Genomic DNA, 18,565 nt, shown 5'->3' on the forward strand with positions numbered 1-18,565 from the left:
ATGGACTCCAGGTTTACGTTTTACCAGAGTTCACTACATTCCTTCAAAAAGTTGTCTAGATGACATTTTCTCAAGGAGGACTTCTCGGCTCTGTGACTCCATACCTGAGGTTATGTCAGTTCTTATTAGGCGTGTTCTTAAAATTTGGGTTAATTTCAGCTTCGAAGTTCTGGAACAAGAAGATCTGTTAGATCTTATAACCGCGCTTTTAAATTTAACTGTTTGCTTAGCACTACCGTCGGAACGCAGTGCACATTCCAAAGGAGTTATTGATGATTCTTTTCTTACTGTAGACATCACATCACTTGATCAACACAAATTGTATTATTGCACCATCAGTGGTAGCCGTTGACAAATCTCCGATGACGTAATGGTCTTAATCTTTGTAGAACTTTCTTCGGGATATGTATGGGCATGAACGATATAAATGACACGATAATAACACTATTAACAACAGCTTTCTTTCTTAAAAGTCGTGAGTAAATTTAATTGGTGTTTTCCACGAGTAAAGGGCTAGCAAAGTAGTCACACAAGTCATATAATTTAATAATAAAACTCTATCCCGACCGATGTATCGATTTTGGTCACTCCAGTGACCACAGATTGAAAACGTGACAGAAAATTGGCGTTACTTTCGATTCTGACCAAATTTGGACAGTGGGATGATCTCATCATTAGCCAATTACAGGCCATTTTTCAGCTCTTTTCGTCATATCCCCCCCACGGGAGAATTTTGTCAAGTTAGCTAATTTAGTATGCAAGCCACCGTAATGGCGGTCACCGTCGACGAAATGTTTATTTGCTCAAAATTGGGGCAAAATCTTTCGGTCACGACACGACATTTGTAAGGATACAGCAAGTAATTTGGGACCGGTTGCTGGCTTCTAAGGCTGAATTTATCCAGAAGTAAGCTGTATTTTCGTTTTCGTGCCGAAAGCCATGCGATGAAATATTATCGGCTTGTTCTGCTGTCTTGTTCTGTTTTTCTCTTGGTCTTATTTGTAGCCCGCCGAGGCCAGTCTTTCGTCTAAATGAGTTGAAAAAAGTTCGAAAAAGATGTTCCCATTCAAGTTTAAGCTCTCAGGCGATAATTCTGGAGTTTTTTGGCCGAAATGTCGGCTTTGTCATCTTCGTGTTTTTCGGTTGCTATGGGCGACCGTTGCTTCCTTTGTTAGGTCAAGTCTGGGGAGTGAGGTCACAAAAAAATTCTAACTAATTCTGGTTTTGTTCGATTTCGCTGAAATTTTAACACGATAAAGCTGGATTGTTAAGGAATAGATTTACCGTCTGCCGATGTGTGATAGCTATTAACGCTGAAGTGTTATATCGCTTCGAAGTCAGGGTTTTGAAGAGATTTTTTTGCAACGTGTGGGTTCGGCGTGATTTTGTAATCGAAGGTTTCGGTTGACCCCGAAGGAAAAAATATCCGGAAAAGGTCATTTCATCGACGATTCAAACGAATATAAATATGTATATGTTCCGAGCTAAATTTCTGGTGAAAAAATATAATTTTTGACGAGCGCTGGGTTTTTAATTTTTTCCCGCGAAAGATGAGATTTATTAATGTTTCAACAGCTTTTGGCGAGTAAACATCACAGGTTGCGTGACTCAACATTTGGCCGAGTGGAAGCTTGAGTCTGCTCGCACACAAGTCGACAAAAAAAAAACCACGGGTATGTACCATTGCAGTTGTGTCCTATGTGGCAGACATGTTCTCTGACGTAATGTGATATACGGAGCCAATCATATCATGCGTTCTATCTAATAACACGCAGCATAAGACTGGTAACTAAACTCCGTTGCAGTTCGGTCTTCGAGCAAAATTGATTTTTTTTTGGGGGGGGGGGGTAGCGTTCGGAAGCAGTATTTGACTTTGTATGTCTTTACCCTGAACCAGAGTAACTCTGAACGTAAATATGCAGCGACTATTTGCAAGAATTGCATTTACATCACAAGACTTCTATCGGAAATTGACCGCTTAGTGTATTTTCAGTTTCAAATTCGACATGAAAGTTCGATCGAAGATTTAAACAGTGGTTGCTCTCCGGTTTGCGAACTGCGTGTTCCCGGCCAGCCAATATTAAACTCCGCGCTTTGATTATTCTCAAATCGTTCAGGTCGTTCAATGATATTACAGAGGCAAAACAAAATTTCTGAGAAGCAGTGTAACCAATTTTAGTTTCGGTGCTGTAAAACTACCACTCAATCTGCGCAATATTTCTCTATTCCCAATCTTGTCACTCACACGAAATCCGGTTCGCGAAAGCCCTCTTCTCAGTATAGGTTTGTTGAGGCTGACTGACTGAACCTTTTTGGGTAAGCCGTCTCCTGTAGCATCGAACATTTATTACAGAAAGTTTCTTGTCGAGTAGATTTTATGGCCGGAGTGCTTTCTAACTGTTCCTAGTTCGCTTTGCTTTACAAAACAGCAGTAGTAGTCGAAAAACCACAGAGCACTTTGTGACCTATTCAAAACACCACAGAGCGCTTTGTGGCCCATTCAAAACACCACAGAGCGCTTTGTGGCCTATTCAAAACACCACAGAGCGCTATGTGGTGTTTTATTTTGGGATTTAACATTGAAAACTGGATGGCTCGTTGACTCGCAAATATCTCACAGCTATTTTCTGAAATAATTTGGTTTTTCCAATTTGTCACACCACAAAGCGCTTTGTGGCCTATTCAAAACACCATAAAGCGCTTTGTGGCCTATTCAATACACCACAAAACGCTTTGTGGTTGTCATCGTTATCATAGCGATTCTGTCAGTGGAAGTTATACTATGCGGACAAAACTGGTAGAGGAGCGCTCTCTTATTTTGACAGGGAGGTTGGCAAGATTTTCGCACCACCCCTTACATTAATTGTGCATGCATTTTTTTGACTGACTCGTTCTTTTCACGATTGCTGTTTGAGTATAACGTGATAGTTTGACATAGTTGCATACATAATTAATGTATGGAGCTGTACGGAAATCGTACCTGGAGGTTAGCCGAGTGTTCTTAAAGAAACCTCTGAAGGGAACCAATAGACTTTCGCAAACGTGCTGAGGCAGGTTGTGTTGAACACTATTTCAGTTTTTGTTCTTAGAAAGAAATATCACCGAATCTCCGATATAAGACTTGATACCCTTAAAAGTACTCGTCATGGTTATCAGACAGAGCACTGACTGCTAATGAGATTTGCATTCCTGGGATCGGCTGGAACTAGCTACAACGGGTGCCTGTTATTAACCGGGAGAAACGATGAAATGAAAGCAGAAAGTTGAAAATTAGTGATACCTCAACAACCTATCACTTGTTTCGGTTGGAGAATCTTAGAGGGATTTATTATGTTCATTGATTTATAGCTCTATTGTTAGTCCTCGTTTGTAGGCATACCACTCAGGAATTTAGCTTTGAACAAGGAATGAAACTTACGTCGGATACTGACATGGGTATCTCTCTTTTTTTTACAAGTCTATGGATATCGCCATAACATTGCAAGGTGAAGAACTCGACCAATGTTTTACCAACACGGACCTCATACTAGTTCAATAACATAATTCAGTTATGACAAAGAAGATTACAAATCTTTTTTCTTTTATTTATGGCTAGACTGGACTTTACACAACTGGTGTTTTCATGAGCAGGTATAATTACCATTATCACTATCAACCGGAATCTTATACATGTAGATCTTTCTACACACGGGCGAACCAAAACAATCTGACTTGTGACCTTGAATTAATTGGCTTGAATTACCTGCGATGCTCACGGTTGATACAAACCGTTGCTTTATCCATTTTCGAAAATTATATTTTAGGGCCTGTTTTTAGCCTGTGTTGTAAAACCACTATAATCTTGAGATTTGTATTGTTACAAAGGCAAAATAACCAAAGTTAGAATTAGTTTGAGAAATTCTATTTTTGACAGGTAAATGCCTTTTGGACATACTAATATAATACTTATCATTGTATTTACAGTGGTGCACTTCTAACACAGGCCACCAAACTAATTTTTTTTCATCATTTTTTGACATGTTTTCAACAACTTTCTTATGGCTTCCATTCAAACCTGGCAAATCCAAAATTATGAAAAGAAATGTGAGAGGAGGAGTTGTCGACTGACCAACAGGTTACATGATGCTTGATATTTTCACCATACCTAGTTCATGCATTTTGATTAGCTTATTTAAACCAAGGAAGGTGGCCACAGTTAGTCATGCACGACTGTGACTGGGTTCTTATTGCAAAGATGAAAAGCTCTGTCACGCTTTTGTCCCTTAAATCTAGATCCAACAAACTATTCACCGACAACACAGTGATTTGTGGTTCATTTAGTAAAAAAAAAGTAATGACATATTTTCTTCAGCCTTTGAGCTTGGGCTAATTTGAATAAGCTGTTGTAAATGTACAACAATCAAAACAATTTCAGACTCATCCTCTATTTACTTAATTACTACTTATTAATACATCTGTGAAAGAAATATCGATAAAAATTTAAAAACTGAATCTACAAAATATTGATTATTCTACATCACTGTCAATAAACTCATCCTCTATTAACTTTCTGTAGAGGTCTTCATCATCGTCTTGTTCTTCTTGCCCTTCCTCTTGTTCTTCTTGATCCTCTTGTCCTTCTTCTTCTTCTTCTTCGTCTTCTTCTAACTCCCCCTCCTCCTCATCGATCATATCATCTAATGCCTCCAGGTATGGTTTGGCCAGGCTATTAAAAATATGGAGAGGGATTTACTTCATTAATAGACACAACAATATTGTGGAAAACTGACACTTTCTGTGAAGGGGCCTGTTACGGCTATTTCGTGTTTTCTTTGTGTCCTTTTTTGTTCCGTATGTTAATGTATTTTTTCACATTCTGCATGCTTTTTTTCTCGCGTCGTATGTAAATTTCGTTGCGTATATATTTGTGTTATCCTTTCATGTTCATTTAGTGCTAGTTCATCGTCTGGTACACTTGTATCTTCTTGGTTCCCTGAACTCCGTTGCCAGCATTTTGGTAAGCCGTTTAGTTTATCGTCTGTTTGTATTTTCCTCTTAGTTTTCTGCCGTCTTCGGTTAGTTATTTGTAGTAATTCGTTTCATGTTTACCTTTAGGAATTTACCTTCCTCCTACGGAAAGTCAAATAAATTTGCTGGACTAATTGAAACTAGCTTTAAGTTGTGTCTGAAGTCGGCCCTTTGCTTCTTTAGGGACCATTTCTTGAAACTTCCTGGCTATTCAAGGGCTTGCCAACTTACAAGGACCGTTTTCAGGCTGCTGTTTTGGGCCCAAAGCACCAAACTACATAATGAAACTGAAATCAGTCTTTAAAAAGAGCTTTGGAATTATAATCTAAAGTACAACAGTAATATTATTATAATTTAAATTATAAATATGCATACTGCATTTGAAAGTGGAAGTTTTGTCATGAGGAATGTGAACGCCTTAAAGAGATCTTCTCCCGACTGCGCTCTCCTGACGACCTTGTGCAGTCAACCATGTGTCGGTGGTGTGTCGACCAACGCGTCGGTGATGTGTCGGCCGACGCATCGGTGGGATCGGATTCTTTACCTTTACCCACATACCCGAGTGGCTGATAAAAGAGAAGCCCCAGTCAGAAGCGTGTTGCCCTACAAGGACCAGAAATCTGCAAACGTAGAATACGTAAACAGCTGGCTGACCTCAGTCAGAAGATTAACGCAGATATTAGCCCAGTTTACACAAGTAGAAAGATCAAGGATGAAATTAAGGTCAGGGCAGACAAGCAGTCTCTTGTAAGTCAACAATGCCTGGTGTATTCATTGCAGTGTGGCCTGTGTGATCATACTACCAATTATGGTGTGATGCAGGCTATGTCGATTACACGTGCCGACACCTACACCAACGAATTGTAGAACACAAAGGATCGGCAATCGGAAACCACCTCAGAGAGCAGCACGATATGGAGCCAGAAGACATCGCACAGAGTTTTCGAATCTTAAGAAAGTGTCAGAACAAATTTTACTGCCTTATTTTTGAAATTTTTTTTTTTTTATCAAAGAACTGAAACCAACGCTAAACAAACAGTGCGATTCAATTCGTGCCAAATTATTTGTTTAGAGCAATTCTTGCTAAGATTATTTTATTTTTCCATTGTATATTTTTAACACTTTTTCACATTTTGTCACATTTTAGCGTTCGCCACATTTTTATCTATTATAACTTGTTTTTAACATATTTATGGCTATATGCTAATTTAGAAAATTTCACTCACTTGAAAATGATCTCGGAGAGGTCGAAACGTCGTGACTTTTTAGCGCTAGTTTTTATTTCAAAATCGATTTCTAAGAAACCACTTTTTAACATACTGTATTTCTATACCTAAATAAGAAAAACAGTTTTTGATTAATATGATGCAAATGGATTTCTCTATAAACTCACTTCCTTCAACTTAATGTCTGCTAATTTTTCATGCAAATAGCAAACCACCAGTTGTGATTGCAGTTACCCGTCTCATTCTACATAGCAATTTTCAATTTGGTTTCAAAATTAACTTGCATTTGGGTATGCATCACTGTGCTCTGTTTTGAATCCTGTACTTTCTTTGTTGTGTTGTTTGTAATATTGTTAATACTCTGGTTCTGGTTTCAAGGCACTTCAATGAACTGTTCAGACATCACTTACTTCCAGTATGAGATGAAGTAAAGTACATGTCATTTTTGGTCTAGGACATTGATGGGGATTCCTGGACAGGCTCCCAGAGGAGCTCCCATCTGCTTTCAAAATTATATCATTAGGCTAGCAAAACTAGTGCCAGTCCCAAACCCCACATTAGAATTTAAAATCCTTAAACTTATAGTCTTGTTGTTATTGGGATAAGATGTTCTAGGTTCCGAGCTACTGTGTCTGAAACACCTCACAAGATTAGAAGCCACAGATTTAGGAAAGCCATTCCCTAACAGGAACGTTTTAATCATTGTTCTTTGTTTCTGAAAGGGAGAGTCTATTTCACATGTACGAGAAGCCTGGTGCAACAAGGCTCTAACCCAAGCCATTTTGCGAAGTCAACGTTCATGACTAGAAAACAAGACATTCTGTCCAGTGTGATTCCTATAAATGTCACTGGATGTTCTTTTCAGAGAAATGTTAAAGTTAATTTGGCTAACAATTCCTTTCTATTTAAATGTATGTTGCTTGAAAATTATGACCTGGTGGCCCTGGATGCAATTTGAGTTTTTCTGTAATTTTGAAAAGTCAAGCCCCACTGTTTGTTATTGTATCAAAAGGATAACACCATTCTTATCATGGTTATTCTATTGATTCCATTTCATCATTATTAAGGTGGCTCTGCAGTTATTCTGGACACACTCACCCCTGTCAACGTTTGCAACATAAATTTTGGGGCTTCGAAGCGTTGGTTAAGAAATTTTGGGAAATATTTTGTCTTTCACTCGGTGATAATGTTACTTAATATCATTTACTGGGGATAATATTTTTATTCTTACTGGTGTTTGACTGGACCCCATTTTTTGGACAACAACACTACCAGTGAAAAAAAATTTTGCTGGCATACTTTAACTCAATTTCTGGAACCAGCTTATTTTGACTTAATACAAACCATGCCCAAGTTTCGGGGAAATCATTTGAGCAGAAGTTCGGAAGTATTAAGTCAAAGACACGTAAACTCAACTCTAACATTCACTGAAAGTTTCTACATATTGACTCTCATTTCCGAAACAAGCCATGAACCCAAATTTTGTGAGAAGCTTGCTCCAAAGCTTGCTAAATCAAAGTGGCTGGTTGATTAGTGATCGTGCGAACCATAAAAAGCATTAATCCCTAGTTCTCAAAACACTATAACCTCCTTGAATTTTCAAAGATGCATTTTGCAACAGTATTTGGAAATAACTTTTGTGTCAAAGTCTTTCCAGTCAAATTGCATGGTACTGCAATATTTTGGCTACAAGTTTTACTGTTGTGACTCAAAAAGAAATGGAGCACTGTTGTCAGGATTGTAAGCTACTCCCCGACTGATCTCTGGTGAGGAAGAGAAGCAGTTTTATTACTCTATGATTACAAATACAAAATGGGTACTACAGGTACAGGCTGAGCCATCTTTTTGCAGTTCCTTAATGTATGGTTAAAAAGACAATTAATAATAACAATAACAATAAATAAAAAAAGCAATATTAAAAACAACAACAACGATGACAACAAAAATAATAACAATAATATTAATGATAATAATGTGCTTCAGGGCATGAATTATGTTTACATTCATGACAATTGGTTCATCATATTTGACCAGTGAAAGTGCTTCACTGGGTCTATTTGTCAGAAAAGTGGAGTCTCATCAAAATGTGTGGGCACAGTTCGTGGATGTTTAAAATCTTGTGAGGGATGTGCTCTATGACTGAGTAATCACCCAATGAATCACTGTTGCAACACCAAAACAAGAAGGCAAGTTTATAAAAAAGTTGAGCATTTCTGCAAGTTGAAATTTTCTCATGAGTGCTAATGGGCAATTAAAGTCTACTAGGTATGCAACTAAAAAGACACATGGGGAACCAAAAAAACAGAACTATAGTTACCCAAAGGGCAAATTAGCAAGAAAGCTAGTGTTGAACACTGCATTAATAGCCGTCAAGCTCATTCTAAGAGCTTTGCGGCATCCAAAAGTTTCTTTACTCTGCCTCCTCAACTCCTCAACCTCTCTTAATTCATTTATGTTTGCTGTGCCCCAAACCATCGCAGGAAAGAAAGTGAGTGCTTTGCAGGCTGTAAGTATACATGTAGAATACAGTAGGGGCAATTGTACATGTATGGTTTACCAGTTTTGTCATTTAAGTGCTGTTGGTTACTTTGTAAATGGCACTTCAAAAGTTAAGGTTGTTATTTGCTAACAGAGAAAGCTCAACTTGCTACTAGCTGTCTTGTCCACAGCTTCTGGGGTGTTAAATAAGAGTCACAACAAAGAATAGAAAAAATATGTGCACGCAACAAATGCTTAAGTAGCTACATATGATATGCAAATATCTTCTGTGTAACATGCAGCAAAAATTGCTTGTATCACTGCCATACATCTATACCTTGACCTATAAATTGAAGGGGTGAGTGCAAAACCATGCTAAGTGACGATTTGGGTGAAAAAAAAATTTTCGCGAAAGGGCTTGAATTTTTGCATGCGGTCTTCAATGTAATAGAAAAACGTGGTCCTGTATTTTTGTTGCTGGTTTTTGCTTCGTTTATAAAGACGCCGCTAGGAAAACCGAGTGGTTTTTCTGCATACGCAATATCTCGAAAACGAAGCGAAGCTTAGCGGAAAAACTACGGGACATTGTTAAACATACCTAAACAAAACTGTATGGGAAATTTGGAGCGTTTTCGACAAAGTTCACTTTTGATTAAAATACCTAGCGCCCTTTTCCCGCCGAGGTCTTCAAATAAACGAAGCCGGGCCTTTGTTATGATAAACAGAGCCGACCCTTTGTTATAATAGCCAAGCCAAGCCTTTGTTATAAGTCGAAGTCTCGCCTCGGTTTATTATAACAAAGGATCGGCCCGCCGCGACCGCAAGGACTTTGATTTTACTTAGAAACCAGCAAAATGTCAATTTCACGCAACTTATATAAGCTCAAATTTATTGATTTCAGGTCAAAAGTGGTTAAAACGTTGACTCATGTTAACGCGCGACGGCAAGGATGTTGATTTCTCTTAGAGAGCAGCAAAATGTCAATTTCACGCAACGTAAAAGCTCAAAAATGTCGATTTCAGGTCAAAAAAGGTTTAAATGTTGATTTCATGTTAACCCGTGACGGGAAGGTTGTTCATTTCACTTAGAAAACAGCAAAATGTTGATTTCACGCAACGTATAAGCTCAAAAATGTTGATTTCAGGTCTAAATAGGTCAAAATGCTGATTTCACGTTAACGCGTGACGGCAAGGATGTTGATTTCACTTAGAAAACAGAAAAATGTTAATTTCACGCAGCGTATAAGCTCAAAAATGTTGATTTCAGGTCTAAATAGGTCAAAATGCTGATTTCACGTTAGCGCTTGACGGCAAGGATGTTGATTTCGCTTAGAAAACAGCAAAATGTTGATTTAACGCAGCGTATAAGCTCAAAAATGTTGATTTCAGGTCTAAATAGGTCAAAATGCTGATTTCACGTTAACGCGTGACGGCAAGGATGTTGATTTCACTTAGAAAACAGCAAAATGTTAATTTCACGCAGCGTATAAGCTCAAAAATGTTGATTTCAGGTCTAAATAGGTCAAAATGCTGATTTCACGTTAGCGCTTGACGGCAAGGATGTTGATTTCACTTAGAAAACAGCAAAATGTTAATTTCACGCAACGTATAAGCTCAAAAATGTTGATTTCAGGTTTAAATAGGTAAAATATGGCGGCCGGAAAATAGTGTTAACATCTGGAACTTACTTTGGTTATCTGGGACGATGACTATCTGCACTGAACAAATAAACATCAAATAAGCACTTTTCCAAATACAGCAACGTCTTAAATGGCTAAAAATCACGAGATAAATACATATTTTTCGACCAACGCGATCGTAGCTTTATGTCACGCACCGCCTAACAGTTTAACAAATTAACCCTTCTGCGCAACGTACGGGTCTCCATACATCTGCATGTCCGCTGATCCCAGAAGTTCAAAACACTACAAATCATGCCGATATGAAATAAAATCAAAGCAACCTGGATCACAGATCTATGTTACAATCGATCGCTACTTGTTGGCCATTATTATCTTTAAATGAAAAAAGCCGAAACAATCTAGTTACCAGTTCGAGAAACGCGAGCAGAACGTGATCGCAATGCATGCCGGGAAGGGTCTTTACACCTCGTGCGCGGGAAAACATGGCGGTCGATACAAGACAAATTTTATCACTCAAAAACCAGTTCTCGCTTTCCAAACTTTGACACTAGCAACGCTTGGCAAATGGGCCACAACTCACGAGAGGGTATTTTTCTTGGGCAAGAACTGCTCTTGGACTTTGCTGCCTGGCTCGATCTGACTTCGAACGCCGATAACACGATTACGGTATATCAGCTACCTTTGAAGTTTCAGAACACATTTTGATTCTTTAAAACGTGCTGATGACTTACGGGTTTATCGAGGCTTTATGATGCCTCTCAACCACCAGGCAGGCACACAAGGTACTTTAACACAATGCTTAAGATATTAGTTGACAGAGCTCTAATGCGGCACATCTCTTTTTAGTTCGATGGTATTTCGTTTGCCGCTCGATCGATTCACGTGTTGTGCTCACGTCACAATAGCCGATGTAAACAATCTGTTCCCAGATTTCCGCTCTATATATGCTGTGAGATTTGATTTTGACTTCATACACTATAAACAGTCTGCCTGTTTGCTGTTCAACAAATAAACTCCTAAAGACATGGCTAGGAAAAGCCAAGTATTTTTGCATACGTTATAACTCGAAAACGAAGCAAAAACCAGCGACAAAAATACAGGGCCGCGTTTTTCTATTACATTGAAGACCACATGCAAAAATTCAAGCCCTTTCGCGAAAATTTTTTTTTTCACGCAAATCGTCACTTAGCATGGTTTTGTACTCACCCCTTCAATTATAATATACCACAGAACCTCCCAAACTACTGGTAAGTTGAGAATTTTATTTTATATCAATTTTAAAAACATTACTTTTTTCTAGTGGGGACAATGGGTTGTTGACTAGTTTAATGGATACACAAGGATATTAAGCTATGCATTAAAGTGGTACTGTACAATCACTTCTTCCTTAAGATTTTGAAACTCCATCTACTAAACACTCTCTGTGCTAAATTTTAAGCCTTCATAGCAGGGATGAAAAGGAATTAAAATTAGAAACTGGCTAATTTATCCAGGTTCGAAGAAGACGTGTTTTGAAAAATAATAGCCAAAACTATAAGTTGGCTTTCTCTAACACATTTGATTTGCAATGTTCTTCTTAGTATTGCTGGAGTACTTAGTGTACAAGAAAAAACTCATAAGCTAACCAGATATTGAAGCATAATATAAGTTAGGACATAAGCCCTAAAATTCTTGAGAAAGTGCTGCCATTACAATTAAGACCCATTTACGTACAGGTAACAAAAAAATGAATTATTTTGGCAAGACACAACTCTAAAAAAGTTATCAACACATGGCAACTGATACATATCATAGTAACAGCTGATGCTCACCATCCCTAATCCCTTCTCTACTAAGACTTTCTTCGGTTTGTGTATGTTTTCCCTCATCCAACCCATGATGATCATCCATTACTGCAAAATAGAAATTCAAAGCATTGTTAATAAACACAAAATCACACAAATGCAATTATATTTTACGTTAGACTGACTGTTTTAAAAAAACATACAACCTTGAAGATTAAAAGCTGTTCCTCAGAAAAGGGAAATTTAAAAGAAAACAAATTTCAATCAGAAACAACTGCAAGAGTATGACTATCTTATCAAGACCTAGGTTTTTAAAGTCTATTTCAACTGACAGTGAAACCAAAACAGAACACACTGAATCTCTAGTGGCAAAGTTTAGCTGGTGAAAACTACATCATATTTACCAAGTGATAAAAGACATCATTGGAAACAAAAATACAAGTAGATAAACAAACCGTTTTCCCCTTCTTTAATTGTTTTTACATTAAAAAAAAAACAAAAAAACCCAAGTATCCAAAAACATGAATAAATTCTCCAGAAGATAACAAGAAAGGCAATGTTCCTCACACAAGAGCTGACACAAAGAGATAATGGCAATGTCACCTAATGAAGACATGACAAGGCATTGGCATGTATCCCTATTATGTACTAATTGGACCAGCCACATAGAAAAGGAACCCTAGGCGAGCACTTCTTGAAGCAGCCTCACATGATGACTATATACACTGCGTGTCTACAAAACATTGCTTCATAACAAACAGCTTAAAGGTAGCCAGTCAACAAAAGAGGAAAAGAAGAAAAGAAGGACAAACAACCCTGACCTTTACTGGTGATTCCTTAGCACTATATTGCGAACCCTTCAAGTGCAGAATTTTACACTTATTCAATAGCATCAAGTGGGAGGTGCAGTGGCCTCATGGTTAGCGTGCTCATCTCCGGATCGAGCGGTTAGGGTTCGAGCCCAGGCCGGGGACATTGTGTTGTGTTCTTGGGCAAGACACTTTACTCTCACACTGCCTCTCTCCACCCAGGTGTATAAATGGGTACCAGCGAACTTAATGCTGGGGGTAACCCTGCAATGGACTAGCATCCCATCCAGGGGGGAGTAGAAATACTCCTAGTCGCTTCATGCTACAGAAACCGGGATAAGCTCCGGCCTGGTGGGCCACTTGGCTCATATGCAGACTTAATAGCATCAAAAACAAAATGATCAATCGTGGACATAAATTAAGACCTTAAAATCCAACAACTTGAGGAATGCTTTGATTGTATGTCATTTGGATTATTTAGATTCTTTTGCCTAAGTTGTTTATTATGTTGTTCCTTGTGCTCAAAATGTCATGTATGCCCATCAAAGTTCATAAAAAAAAAACTGTACCTTCCAGCCACCGCAAAATGTAATGTGGAGTGATAAAATACATGAATAGTACTATTTATAAGACCTGGCAAAATAGGGTAAGACTGGTACATCATATCTCTTTTGCAAGCATGGTGACCTATTTTAATTTATTTTTAGAGACTGTGCTTGGCAGCGAACATTCAGGGAAATGTATTGTACATTTGTTTTCATGATTGTGCCCAGGAGATTACTTTAAGCTTACTTTAAAATCGGTAGAAATCATTCCCAATACTGATAGAAGGAAAGAAATATCACACAAAATAAAGGCTCGAAAGTTCGAACTGTCATAAGAATGGTAAACTCGATTTCTTGACATCCTGAACTAAACTCAAATTTCTTGAACTGTGACCAATTTCAATCCTTGCAATCCTGCACTTTATTTCGAAACTACTGTTTTTGCTTTGCTCTATAGCATTTTCTATCCAACTAAGCTGTATATATATTTGGTGCCATTTGGCGATAGTGCCATGTGGCGAAGGTGGTAATAAGTTGAGTGAAAATTTGCTCTGTCGGCATGACAGTGTTTCTTTATACCCTTGACGGAGGCAGATCTTAATTGCAAAATGCAAAACACAACAGTGTGGACTATACAAACTAATACCAGCTTAGTTCGTGCCGCTTGAAAGCAACACGATCAACAATACTTAGATTGCTGATGAACATGTCGAAATGGCTTCGTAAACTTGAACCATTTGAAATTACTCACTCCATTACTACAAACAACATAATACAATACGCTACACTTCACAAAGCTTCTTACCGACAATATCAAGCTTCAAAGGCAGCTGTAAATGTGTTTCGGAACCTGCAGAAAGATCCGGTAAAACACCCTCACGATAAAAGTCACAATCGATAGGTTTCGAGCTTTCACCTGGCAAACACCGTCCCGTCCCCTAGTAAAATAACCTCAGAGGACACGGTCACAACGCATTTTCATTGGAAGAAACAACAACACATACAATTGGTCAAAAGGTGTCAGACATGTCTGCCACGCAGGACGAAAGTGCAACGCTACACGGGTAAACCATGAACCGCGCTCGGCCCATGGCCGCGCGGTTAATTATAAAAAGGATTGCTACAGAAAAAGAGTTTAATAATTCCCTCGAGTCCCAGTGTCACTTTTCTTCCAGGGCCCGAATCAAGCAGTTTCGTGACTGAGGCATCTTGCGATGACAACAAATCTTGTTGAAAGCAGGAAAGCATGTGACTCCTCTTGACTGAAACATAACACGGGTTATGTTACATACCGGTGTGCCAAAAAATAAAAGGGATTTCTTCGTTTATAGTTGAAGAGAAGACATCGCTGAAGCCGAAAACATGTTGAGATTTATACTGTTGGGCCTAGTTTGCCTTGCACCTGAAGTTGCGTCAAGCTTCCCAGCCAGTGCACCTAAGGTCGACGTGACTCTGTACTACGAAAGCCTGTGTCCAGACTGTCAGTTGTTTATTCGTCAACAGCTTTATCCAACGTACCAAAAGATTGGCGACATCTTCAATCTAACACTTGTACCGTACGGGAACGCCGAGGAAACAAAGCGCGGAGACAAATGGGTTTTCCAATGCCAGCACGGGCCGAACGAGTGCCTAGGAAACCTTATCGAAACCTGCGCCATCTCTCTGCTGAAGAACCTTTCTGTGTCGTTTCCATTTGTTCACTGCTTCGAGGTGTCGATCGAGCGCTCCGGAGATCCTAAGTCAGTCGCCCAGCATTGTGCCAAGTCTTTGGGAATTGACTACGCTCCGATAGAAGCGTGTGTGAGTGGGCCACAGGGAAACGAACTGGAGCACGAGATGGCGAAGAAGACAGACGCGTTGGAACCGCAGCACGAATACGTGCCGTGGGTGACCATCAATGGAAAACACACAGAGAAGATCCAGAGGGAAGCCGAGAACAACTTGCTGAAGCTCGTGTGTGAATACTACGAAGGAACTAAACCACCAGCTTGTGAAAAGCAGAAGATCGGTCGATGTTACAATAACTGGGAAGCTTTTCCACAGATACAGGAGATTTAATTTTTCGTTGGTGCGTGCACAGGTAGCCCAGACTTTTTTTACCTTTGATGATTGCGTAACAATTTTCAGAAAATGCACGAAAAATTGCACCAAAAGCTATGCGTAGAAATGAATCTACATGAAAGTCACGTTTGTCTTGTTATATTTTATCCCCTTGTATTGCTTTAGCCAGGTCAGAGCCATTTAGGAGTAAGTTTCACCATTTTGCCTAATATATTTGGTCTCTATTCCGGGGCTTCATTTTTCTTTTAGTTTGCTCGTGTAATAGATGAATAAAATTTAAATCGAATGGAAGTATGTCCAAGATTTCACAGCTTGTTTATTGTTATTTACGATGGAAAACTTTTAATAACCCTCGAACCTCAAAACCTCCAAGCGAAACAAAAATACATTAGGCCAATGAGGAATTTCTCTGCCGGACACGGGAGAAAAGTTTGATCCCGCGCGATCCCGTTTGATGAAACTCTGAGCGCTTTCCATTTGCGCGGAAAAACCATTGAGAATTTTCCATCGAATGGAAAAGTACAAACAAAACGAGACGGGATGAGTGTGTGCTATTCAACAGCCATTGAATACTTTCCAGTCGAAAGGACTGTTCGATTTTCCCATCAAGACGACTGCGTATTTCATCAAGGAGCTTGAATTGCCGGTTTTCGTGTGACCGTTTTTCACATACCGATATAAAGAAAAGCTATCTGAAAAAAGCGTTTTATTCCATACACGTGGAACCGAACCCCCCTTATTTCAGACCTTACTAGATTTTTCGAACTCTAAAATTAGCAGGGGTTTCTGACATATGATATCGTAGGTTTTTATTTCTGTTAATGAGATCTGAAGTCTGAAGTTTAAAAATTAAAGTTACATGCACATGTAACTCAATTTTAGACAGGACCGGATCACTGACAACATGTTATCAAAAGGCAAACCGGCACCTTATTATTTGTTAGGAAAGCACATGTAAGTTGTTGCAATTGCTATTTTCAGATATGTCCCTGAATAATTATGAACTCGTGGAAAACACATGACATTATGCTGAGTGCGGGAGATGACCGCACATTTCTTTTTGCTGGTCACGCAATCCTCGCGGAGGGAACGCGATCCCCAGTTTGCGGTGTGAGTGGAGGGTGAGGCCGCTGTGAGAGGAGCGAGATTGACCATGGACTCCTGGGAGCTAAAAAGTTTTGTAGACAACGTTTTCTTTAGATACGTGCAGGGTATACGATTGATTCAAAACGAGTTATATTCACTAAAAACAACCCAGAGAGTTGTGCGTGTTCAAAAGGTTCAACAAACGTGCAAACGAGGACAGACTGGATGAGAAAATGTAACAGGTTGCGAACAGTCTTGAACAAATTTTTATGCAGTTTACAAATGCAAGATCTAGCAGACAATCTTTCGACTATTATATATACGATTCGTGCAGCCTCCCCAAGAATTGGAACCTTTTATGGTCGGAACTTGTCCCAGCCATTCTAGGTTATACTAGCAAGCCGATACGGGGTTACGTGGCTCAACATTCAAACATGTGAATGTCATTTGATGGTCACGCGCCTAGCTCCCAGGCGCGGCGCGCGTAAGGGTATAAAGGCTGAAAATTCACTTACGATCAGTATTCTTTGTTGTTGCCGTTGAAAATGGAATTTGTCCAGCTCCGTTTCCTTGCCGTCCTGTTGGTCGCTCTCCCTTTGTTCACTGTCGGAGCATCGACAGCAGCGCCGAAGGTCGGAATAGCGCTGTATTATGAGAGCCTGTGTGGAGGATGCAGGGACTTCATCATGTCCCAGTTCTATCCGACGTTCCTGAAGGTTGGCGACATCATGAATGTGACGCTGGTCCCGTACGGAAATGCAGAAGAAACTCGCTACGGGGATAAATGGCAATTCACTTGTCAACACGGTAAGGCGGAATGCGTAGGAAATCTCATTGAAACATGCGCCATCTCGATTCTTCAGAATACTACCGTGTACTTTCCTTTCATCCACTGCCTTGAAACCAACCTCGCTGGGAGTGATCCGCTCTCGGTCGCAGAACGTTGCGCCACTCAACAAGGAATTGATTTCGCCCCCATTGAGAAGTGCCAGACAGGCCCACAGGGGAATGCCCTCGAGCATCAAATGGCTCTGAAGACCAATGCGCTGGTTCCTCGCCATAATTACGTTCCATGGATTACACTGAATGGTAAACACACTAATGATATACAGGACAAGGCAACTTTTGATTTGCTAGGATTGGTGTGTGACACTTATCAAGGAACTAAACCTTCTGCTTGTCAGAAACACGAACGGGTACATTCTCGCTGCTACAAGAATGCGTGAACAATAGTTCGGAATGAGGAAGTCAGTATTGTAATTTGAAATCAGTTTTTCCCTGTTTACGATTTCTTGCACCATTGTTACGAAAATTGCTGCAAGAATTTTAAGTCTACATTGGGTTTCTTTTTCGCTTTATGTTAAGTTGTAAAATTGAAAAGTGATATCCTTGTCGATTTACATTAAAAAAGTTAAAGTTACTAAGTCGTGTAAATCTCTTTGCGGTGAACCTGTATGTTCAGTATTTTCCCTGCGCGCTGTAATATGGTTTTGAGTCAAAATTATAATAAATAACATACAATTTACAACCCAGCCGGTTTTCTACTTCAGTTAGCTCGTCACGCAATCTGACTCGGCGATTACGTAACGCCTCAAACGAGTATGTAGTAGGCTATCGGAAAAAAGGGGGTGGGGGGGGGGTTCTCTCGCCTTTAATCATCACGTCCATTGTGTTTCACTTTGCTCATACAATTTCCCTAGTTGATCTTAGTCGTATAGTTGCAGCTTGCTTTCTCTTTTCCTATCGATGATCGTAAGCGTTATTTACGGACAAATATATTTCTATTATTTCTTTTCTTTTTTAGGGGCCGGGGGGGACGCAGTTGCGAAGAATTAACTGCACGGATTTTTTGTACAATGGGCTCCTGATGCTAAGGGATCCTTGAGTATTCGATCTTGTCGGCCAGTCACCCTCCACACTAACAATC

At 39.4% G+C, this 18,565-nt stretch overlaps 2 protein-coding genes, 1 long non-coding RNA gene and 1 pseudogene across 3 annotated transcripts in view; 2 read left to right on the plus strand and 2 right to left on the minus strand.

Annotated features, from left to right (window-relative positions):
- The window catches only part of LOC145465152 (transmembrane prolyl 4-hydroxylase-like), a 49,490-nt gene extending 32,319 nt beyond the window's left edge, over nt 1-17,171 (minus strand). Inside the window, exon 1 of the mRNA XM_081448924.1 lies at nt 17,154-17,171. The gene's annotated coding sequence lies outside the window, so the exon portion shown is untranslated. The remainder of the gene's footprint in view (nt 1-17,153) is intronic.
- On the minus strand, nt 4,262-14,387 carry LOC145465171 (uncharacterized). Its single transcript, XR_014041531.1, has 3 exons — nt 14,297-14,387; nt 12,165-12,245; nt 4,262-4,705 (listed from the first exon to the last, which is right to left on the minus strand). It is a non-coding gene; the product is annotated as an uncharacterized LOC145465171 (long non-coding RNA).
- Nucleotides 14,854-17,144, plus strand: LOC145465169 (gamma-interferon-inducible lysosomal thiol reductase pseudogene; annotated as a pseudogene).
- On the plus strand, nt 17,145-18,198 carry LOC145465172 (gamma-interferon-inducible lysosomal thiol reductase-like). The gene has a single exon (XM_081448940.1). It carries the CDS (start codon nt 17,184-17,186, stop codon nt 17,862-17,864), a length of 681 nt encoding a protein of 226 aa, XP_081305066.1. The 5' UTR covers nt 17,145-17,183; the 3' UTR covers nt 17,865-18,198.
- Nucleotides 18,199-18,565: the final 367 nt, after the last annotated feature.

The sequence above is a fragment of the Orbicella franksi genome, chromosome 13 (genome assembly GCF_964199315.1).
Source record: "Orbicella franksi chromosome 13, jaOrbFran1.1, whole genome shotgun sequence".
NCBI classification, from domain to species: domain Eukaryota; kingdom Metazoa; phylum Cnidaria; class Anthozoa; order Scleractinia; family Merulinidae; genus Orbicella; species Orbicella franksi.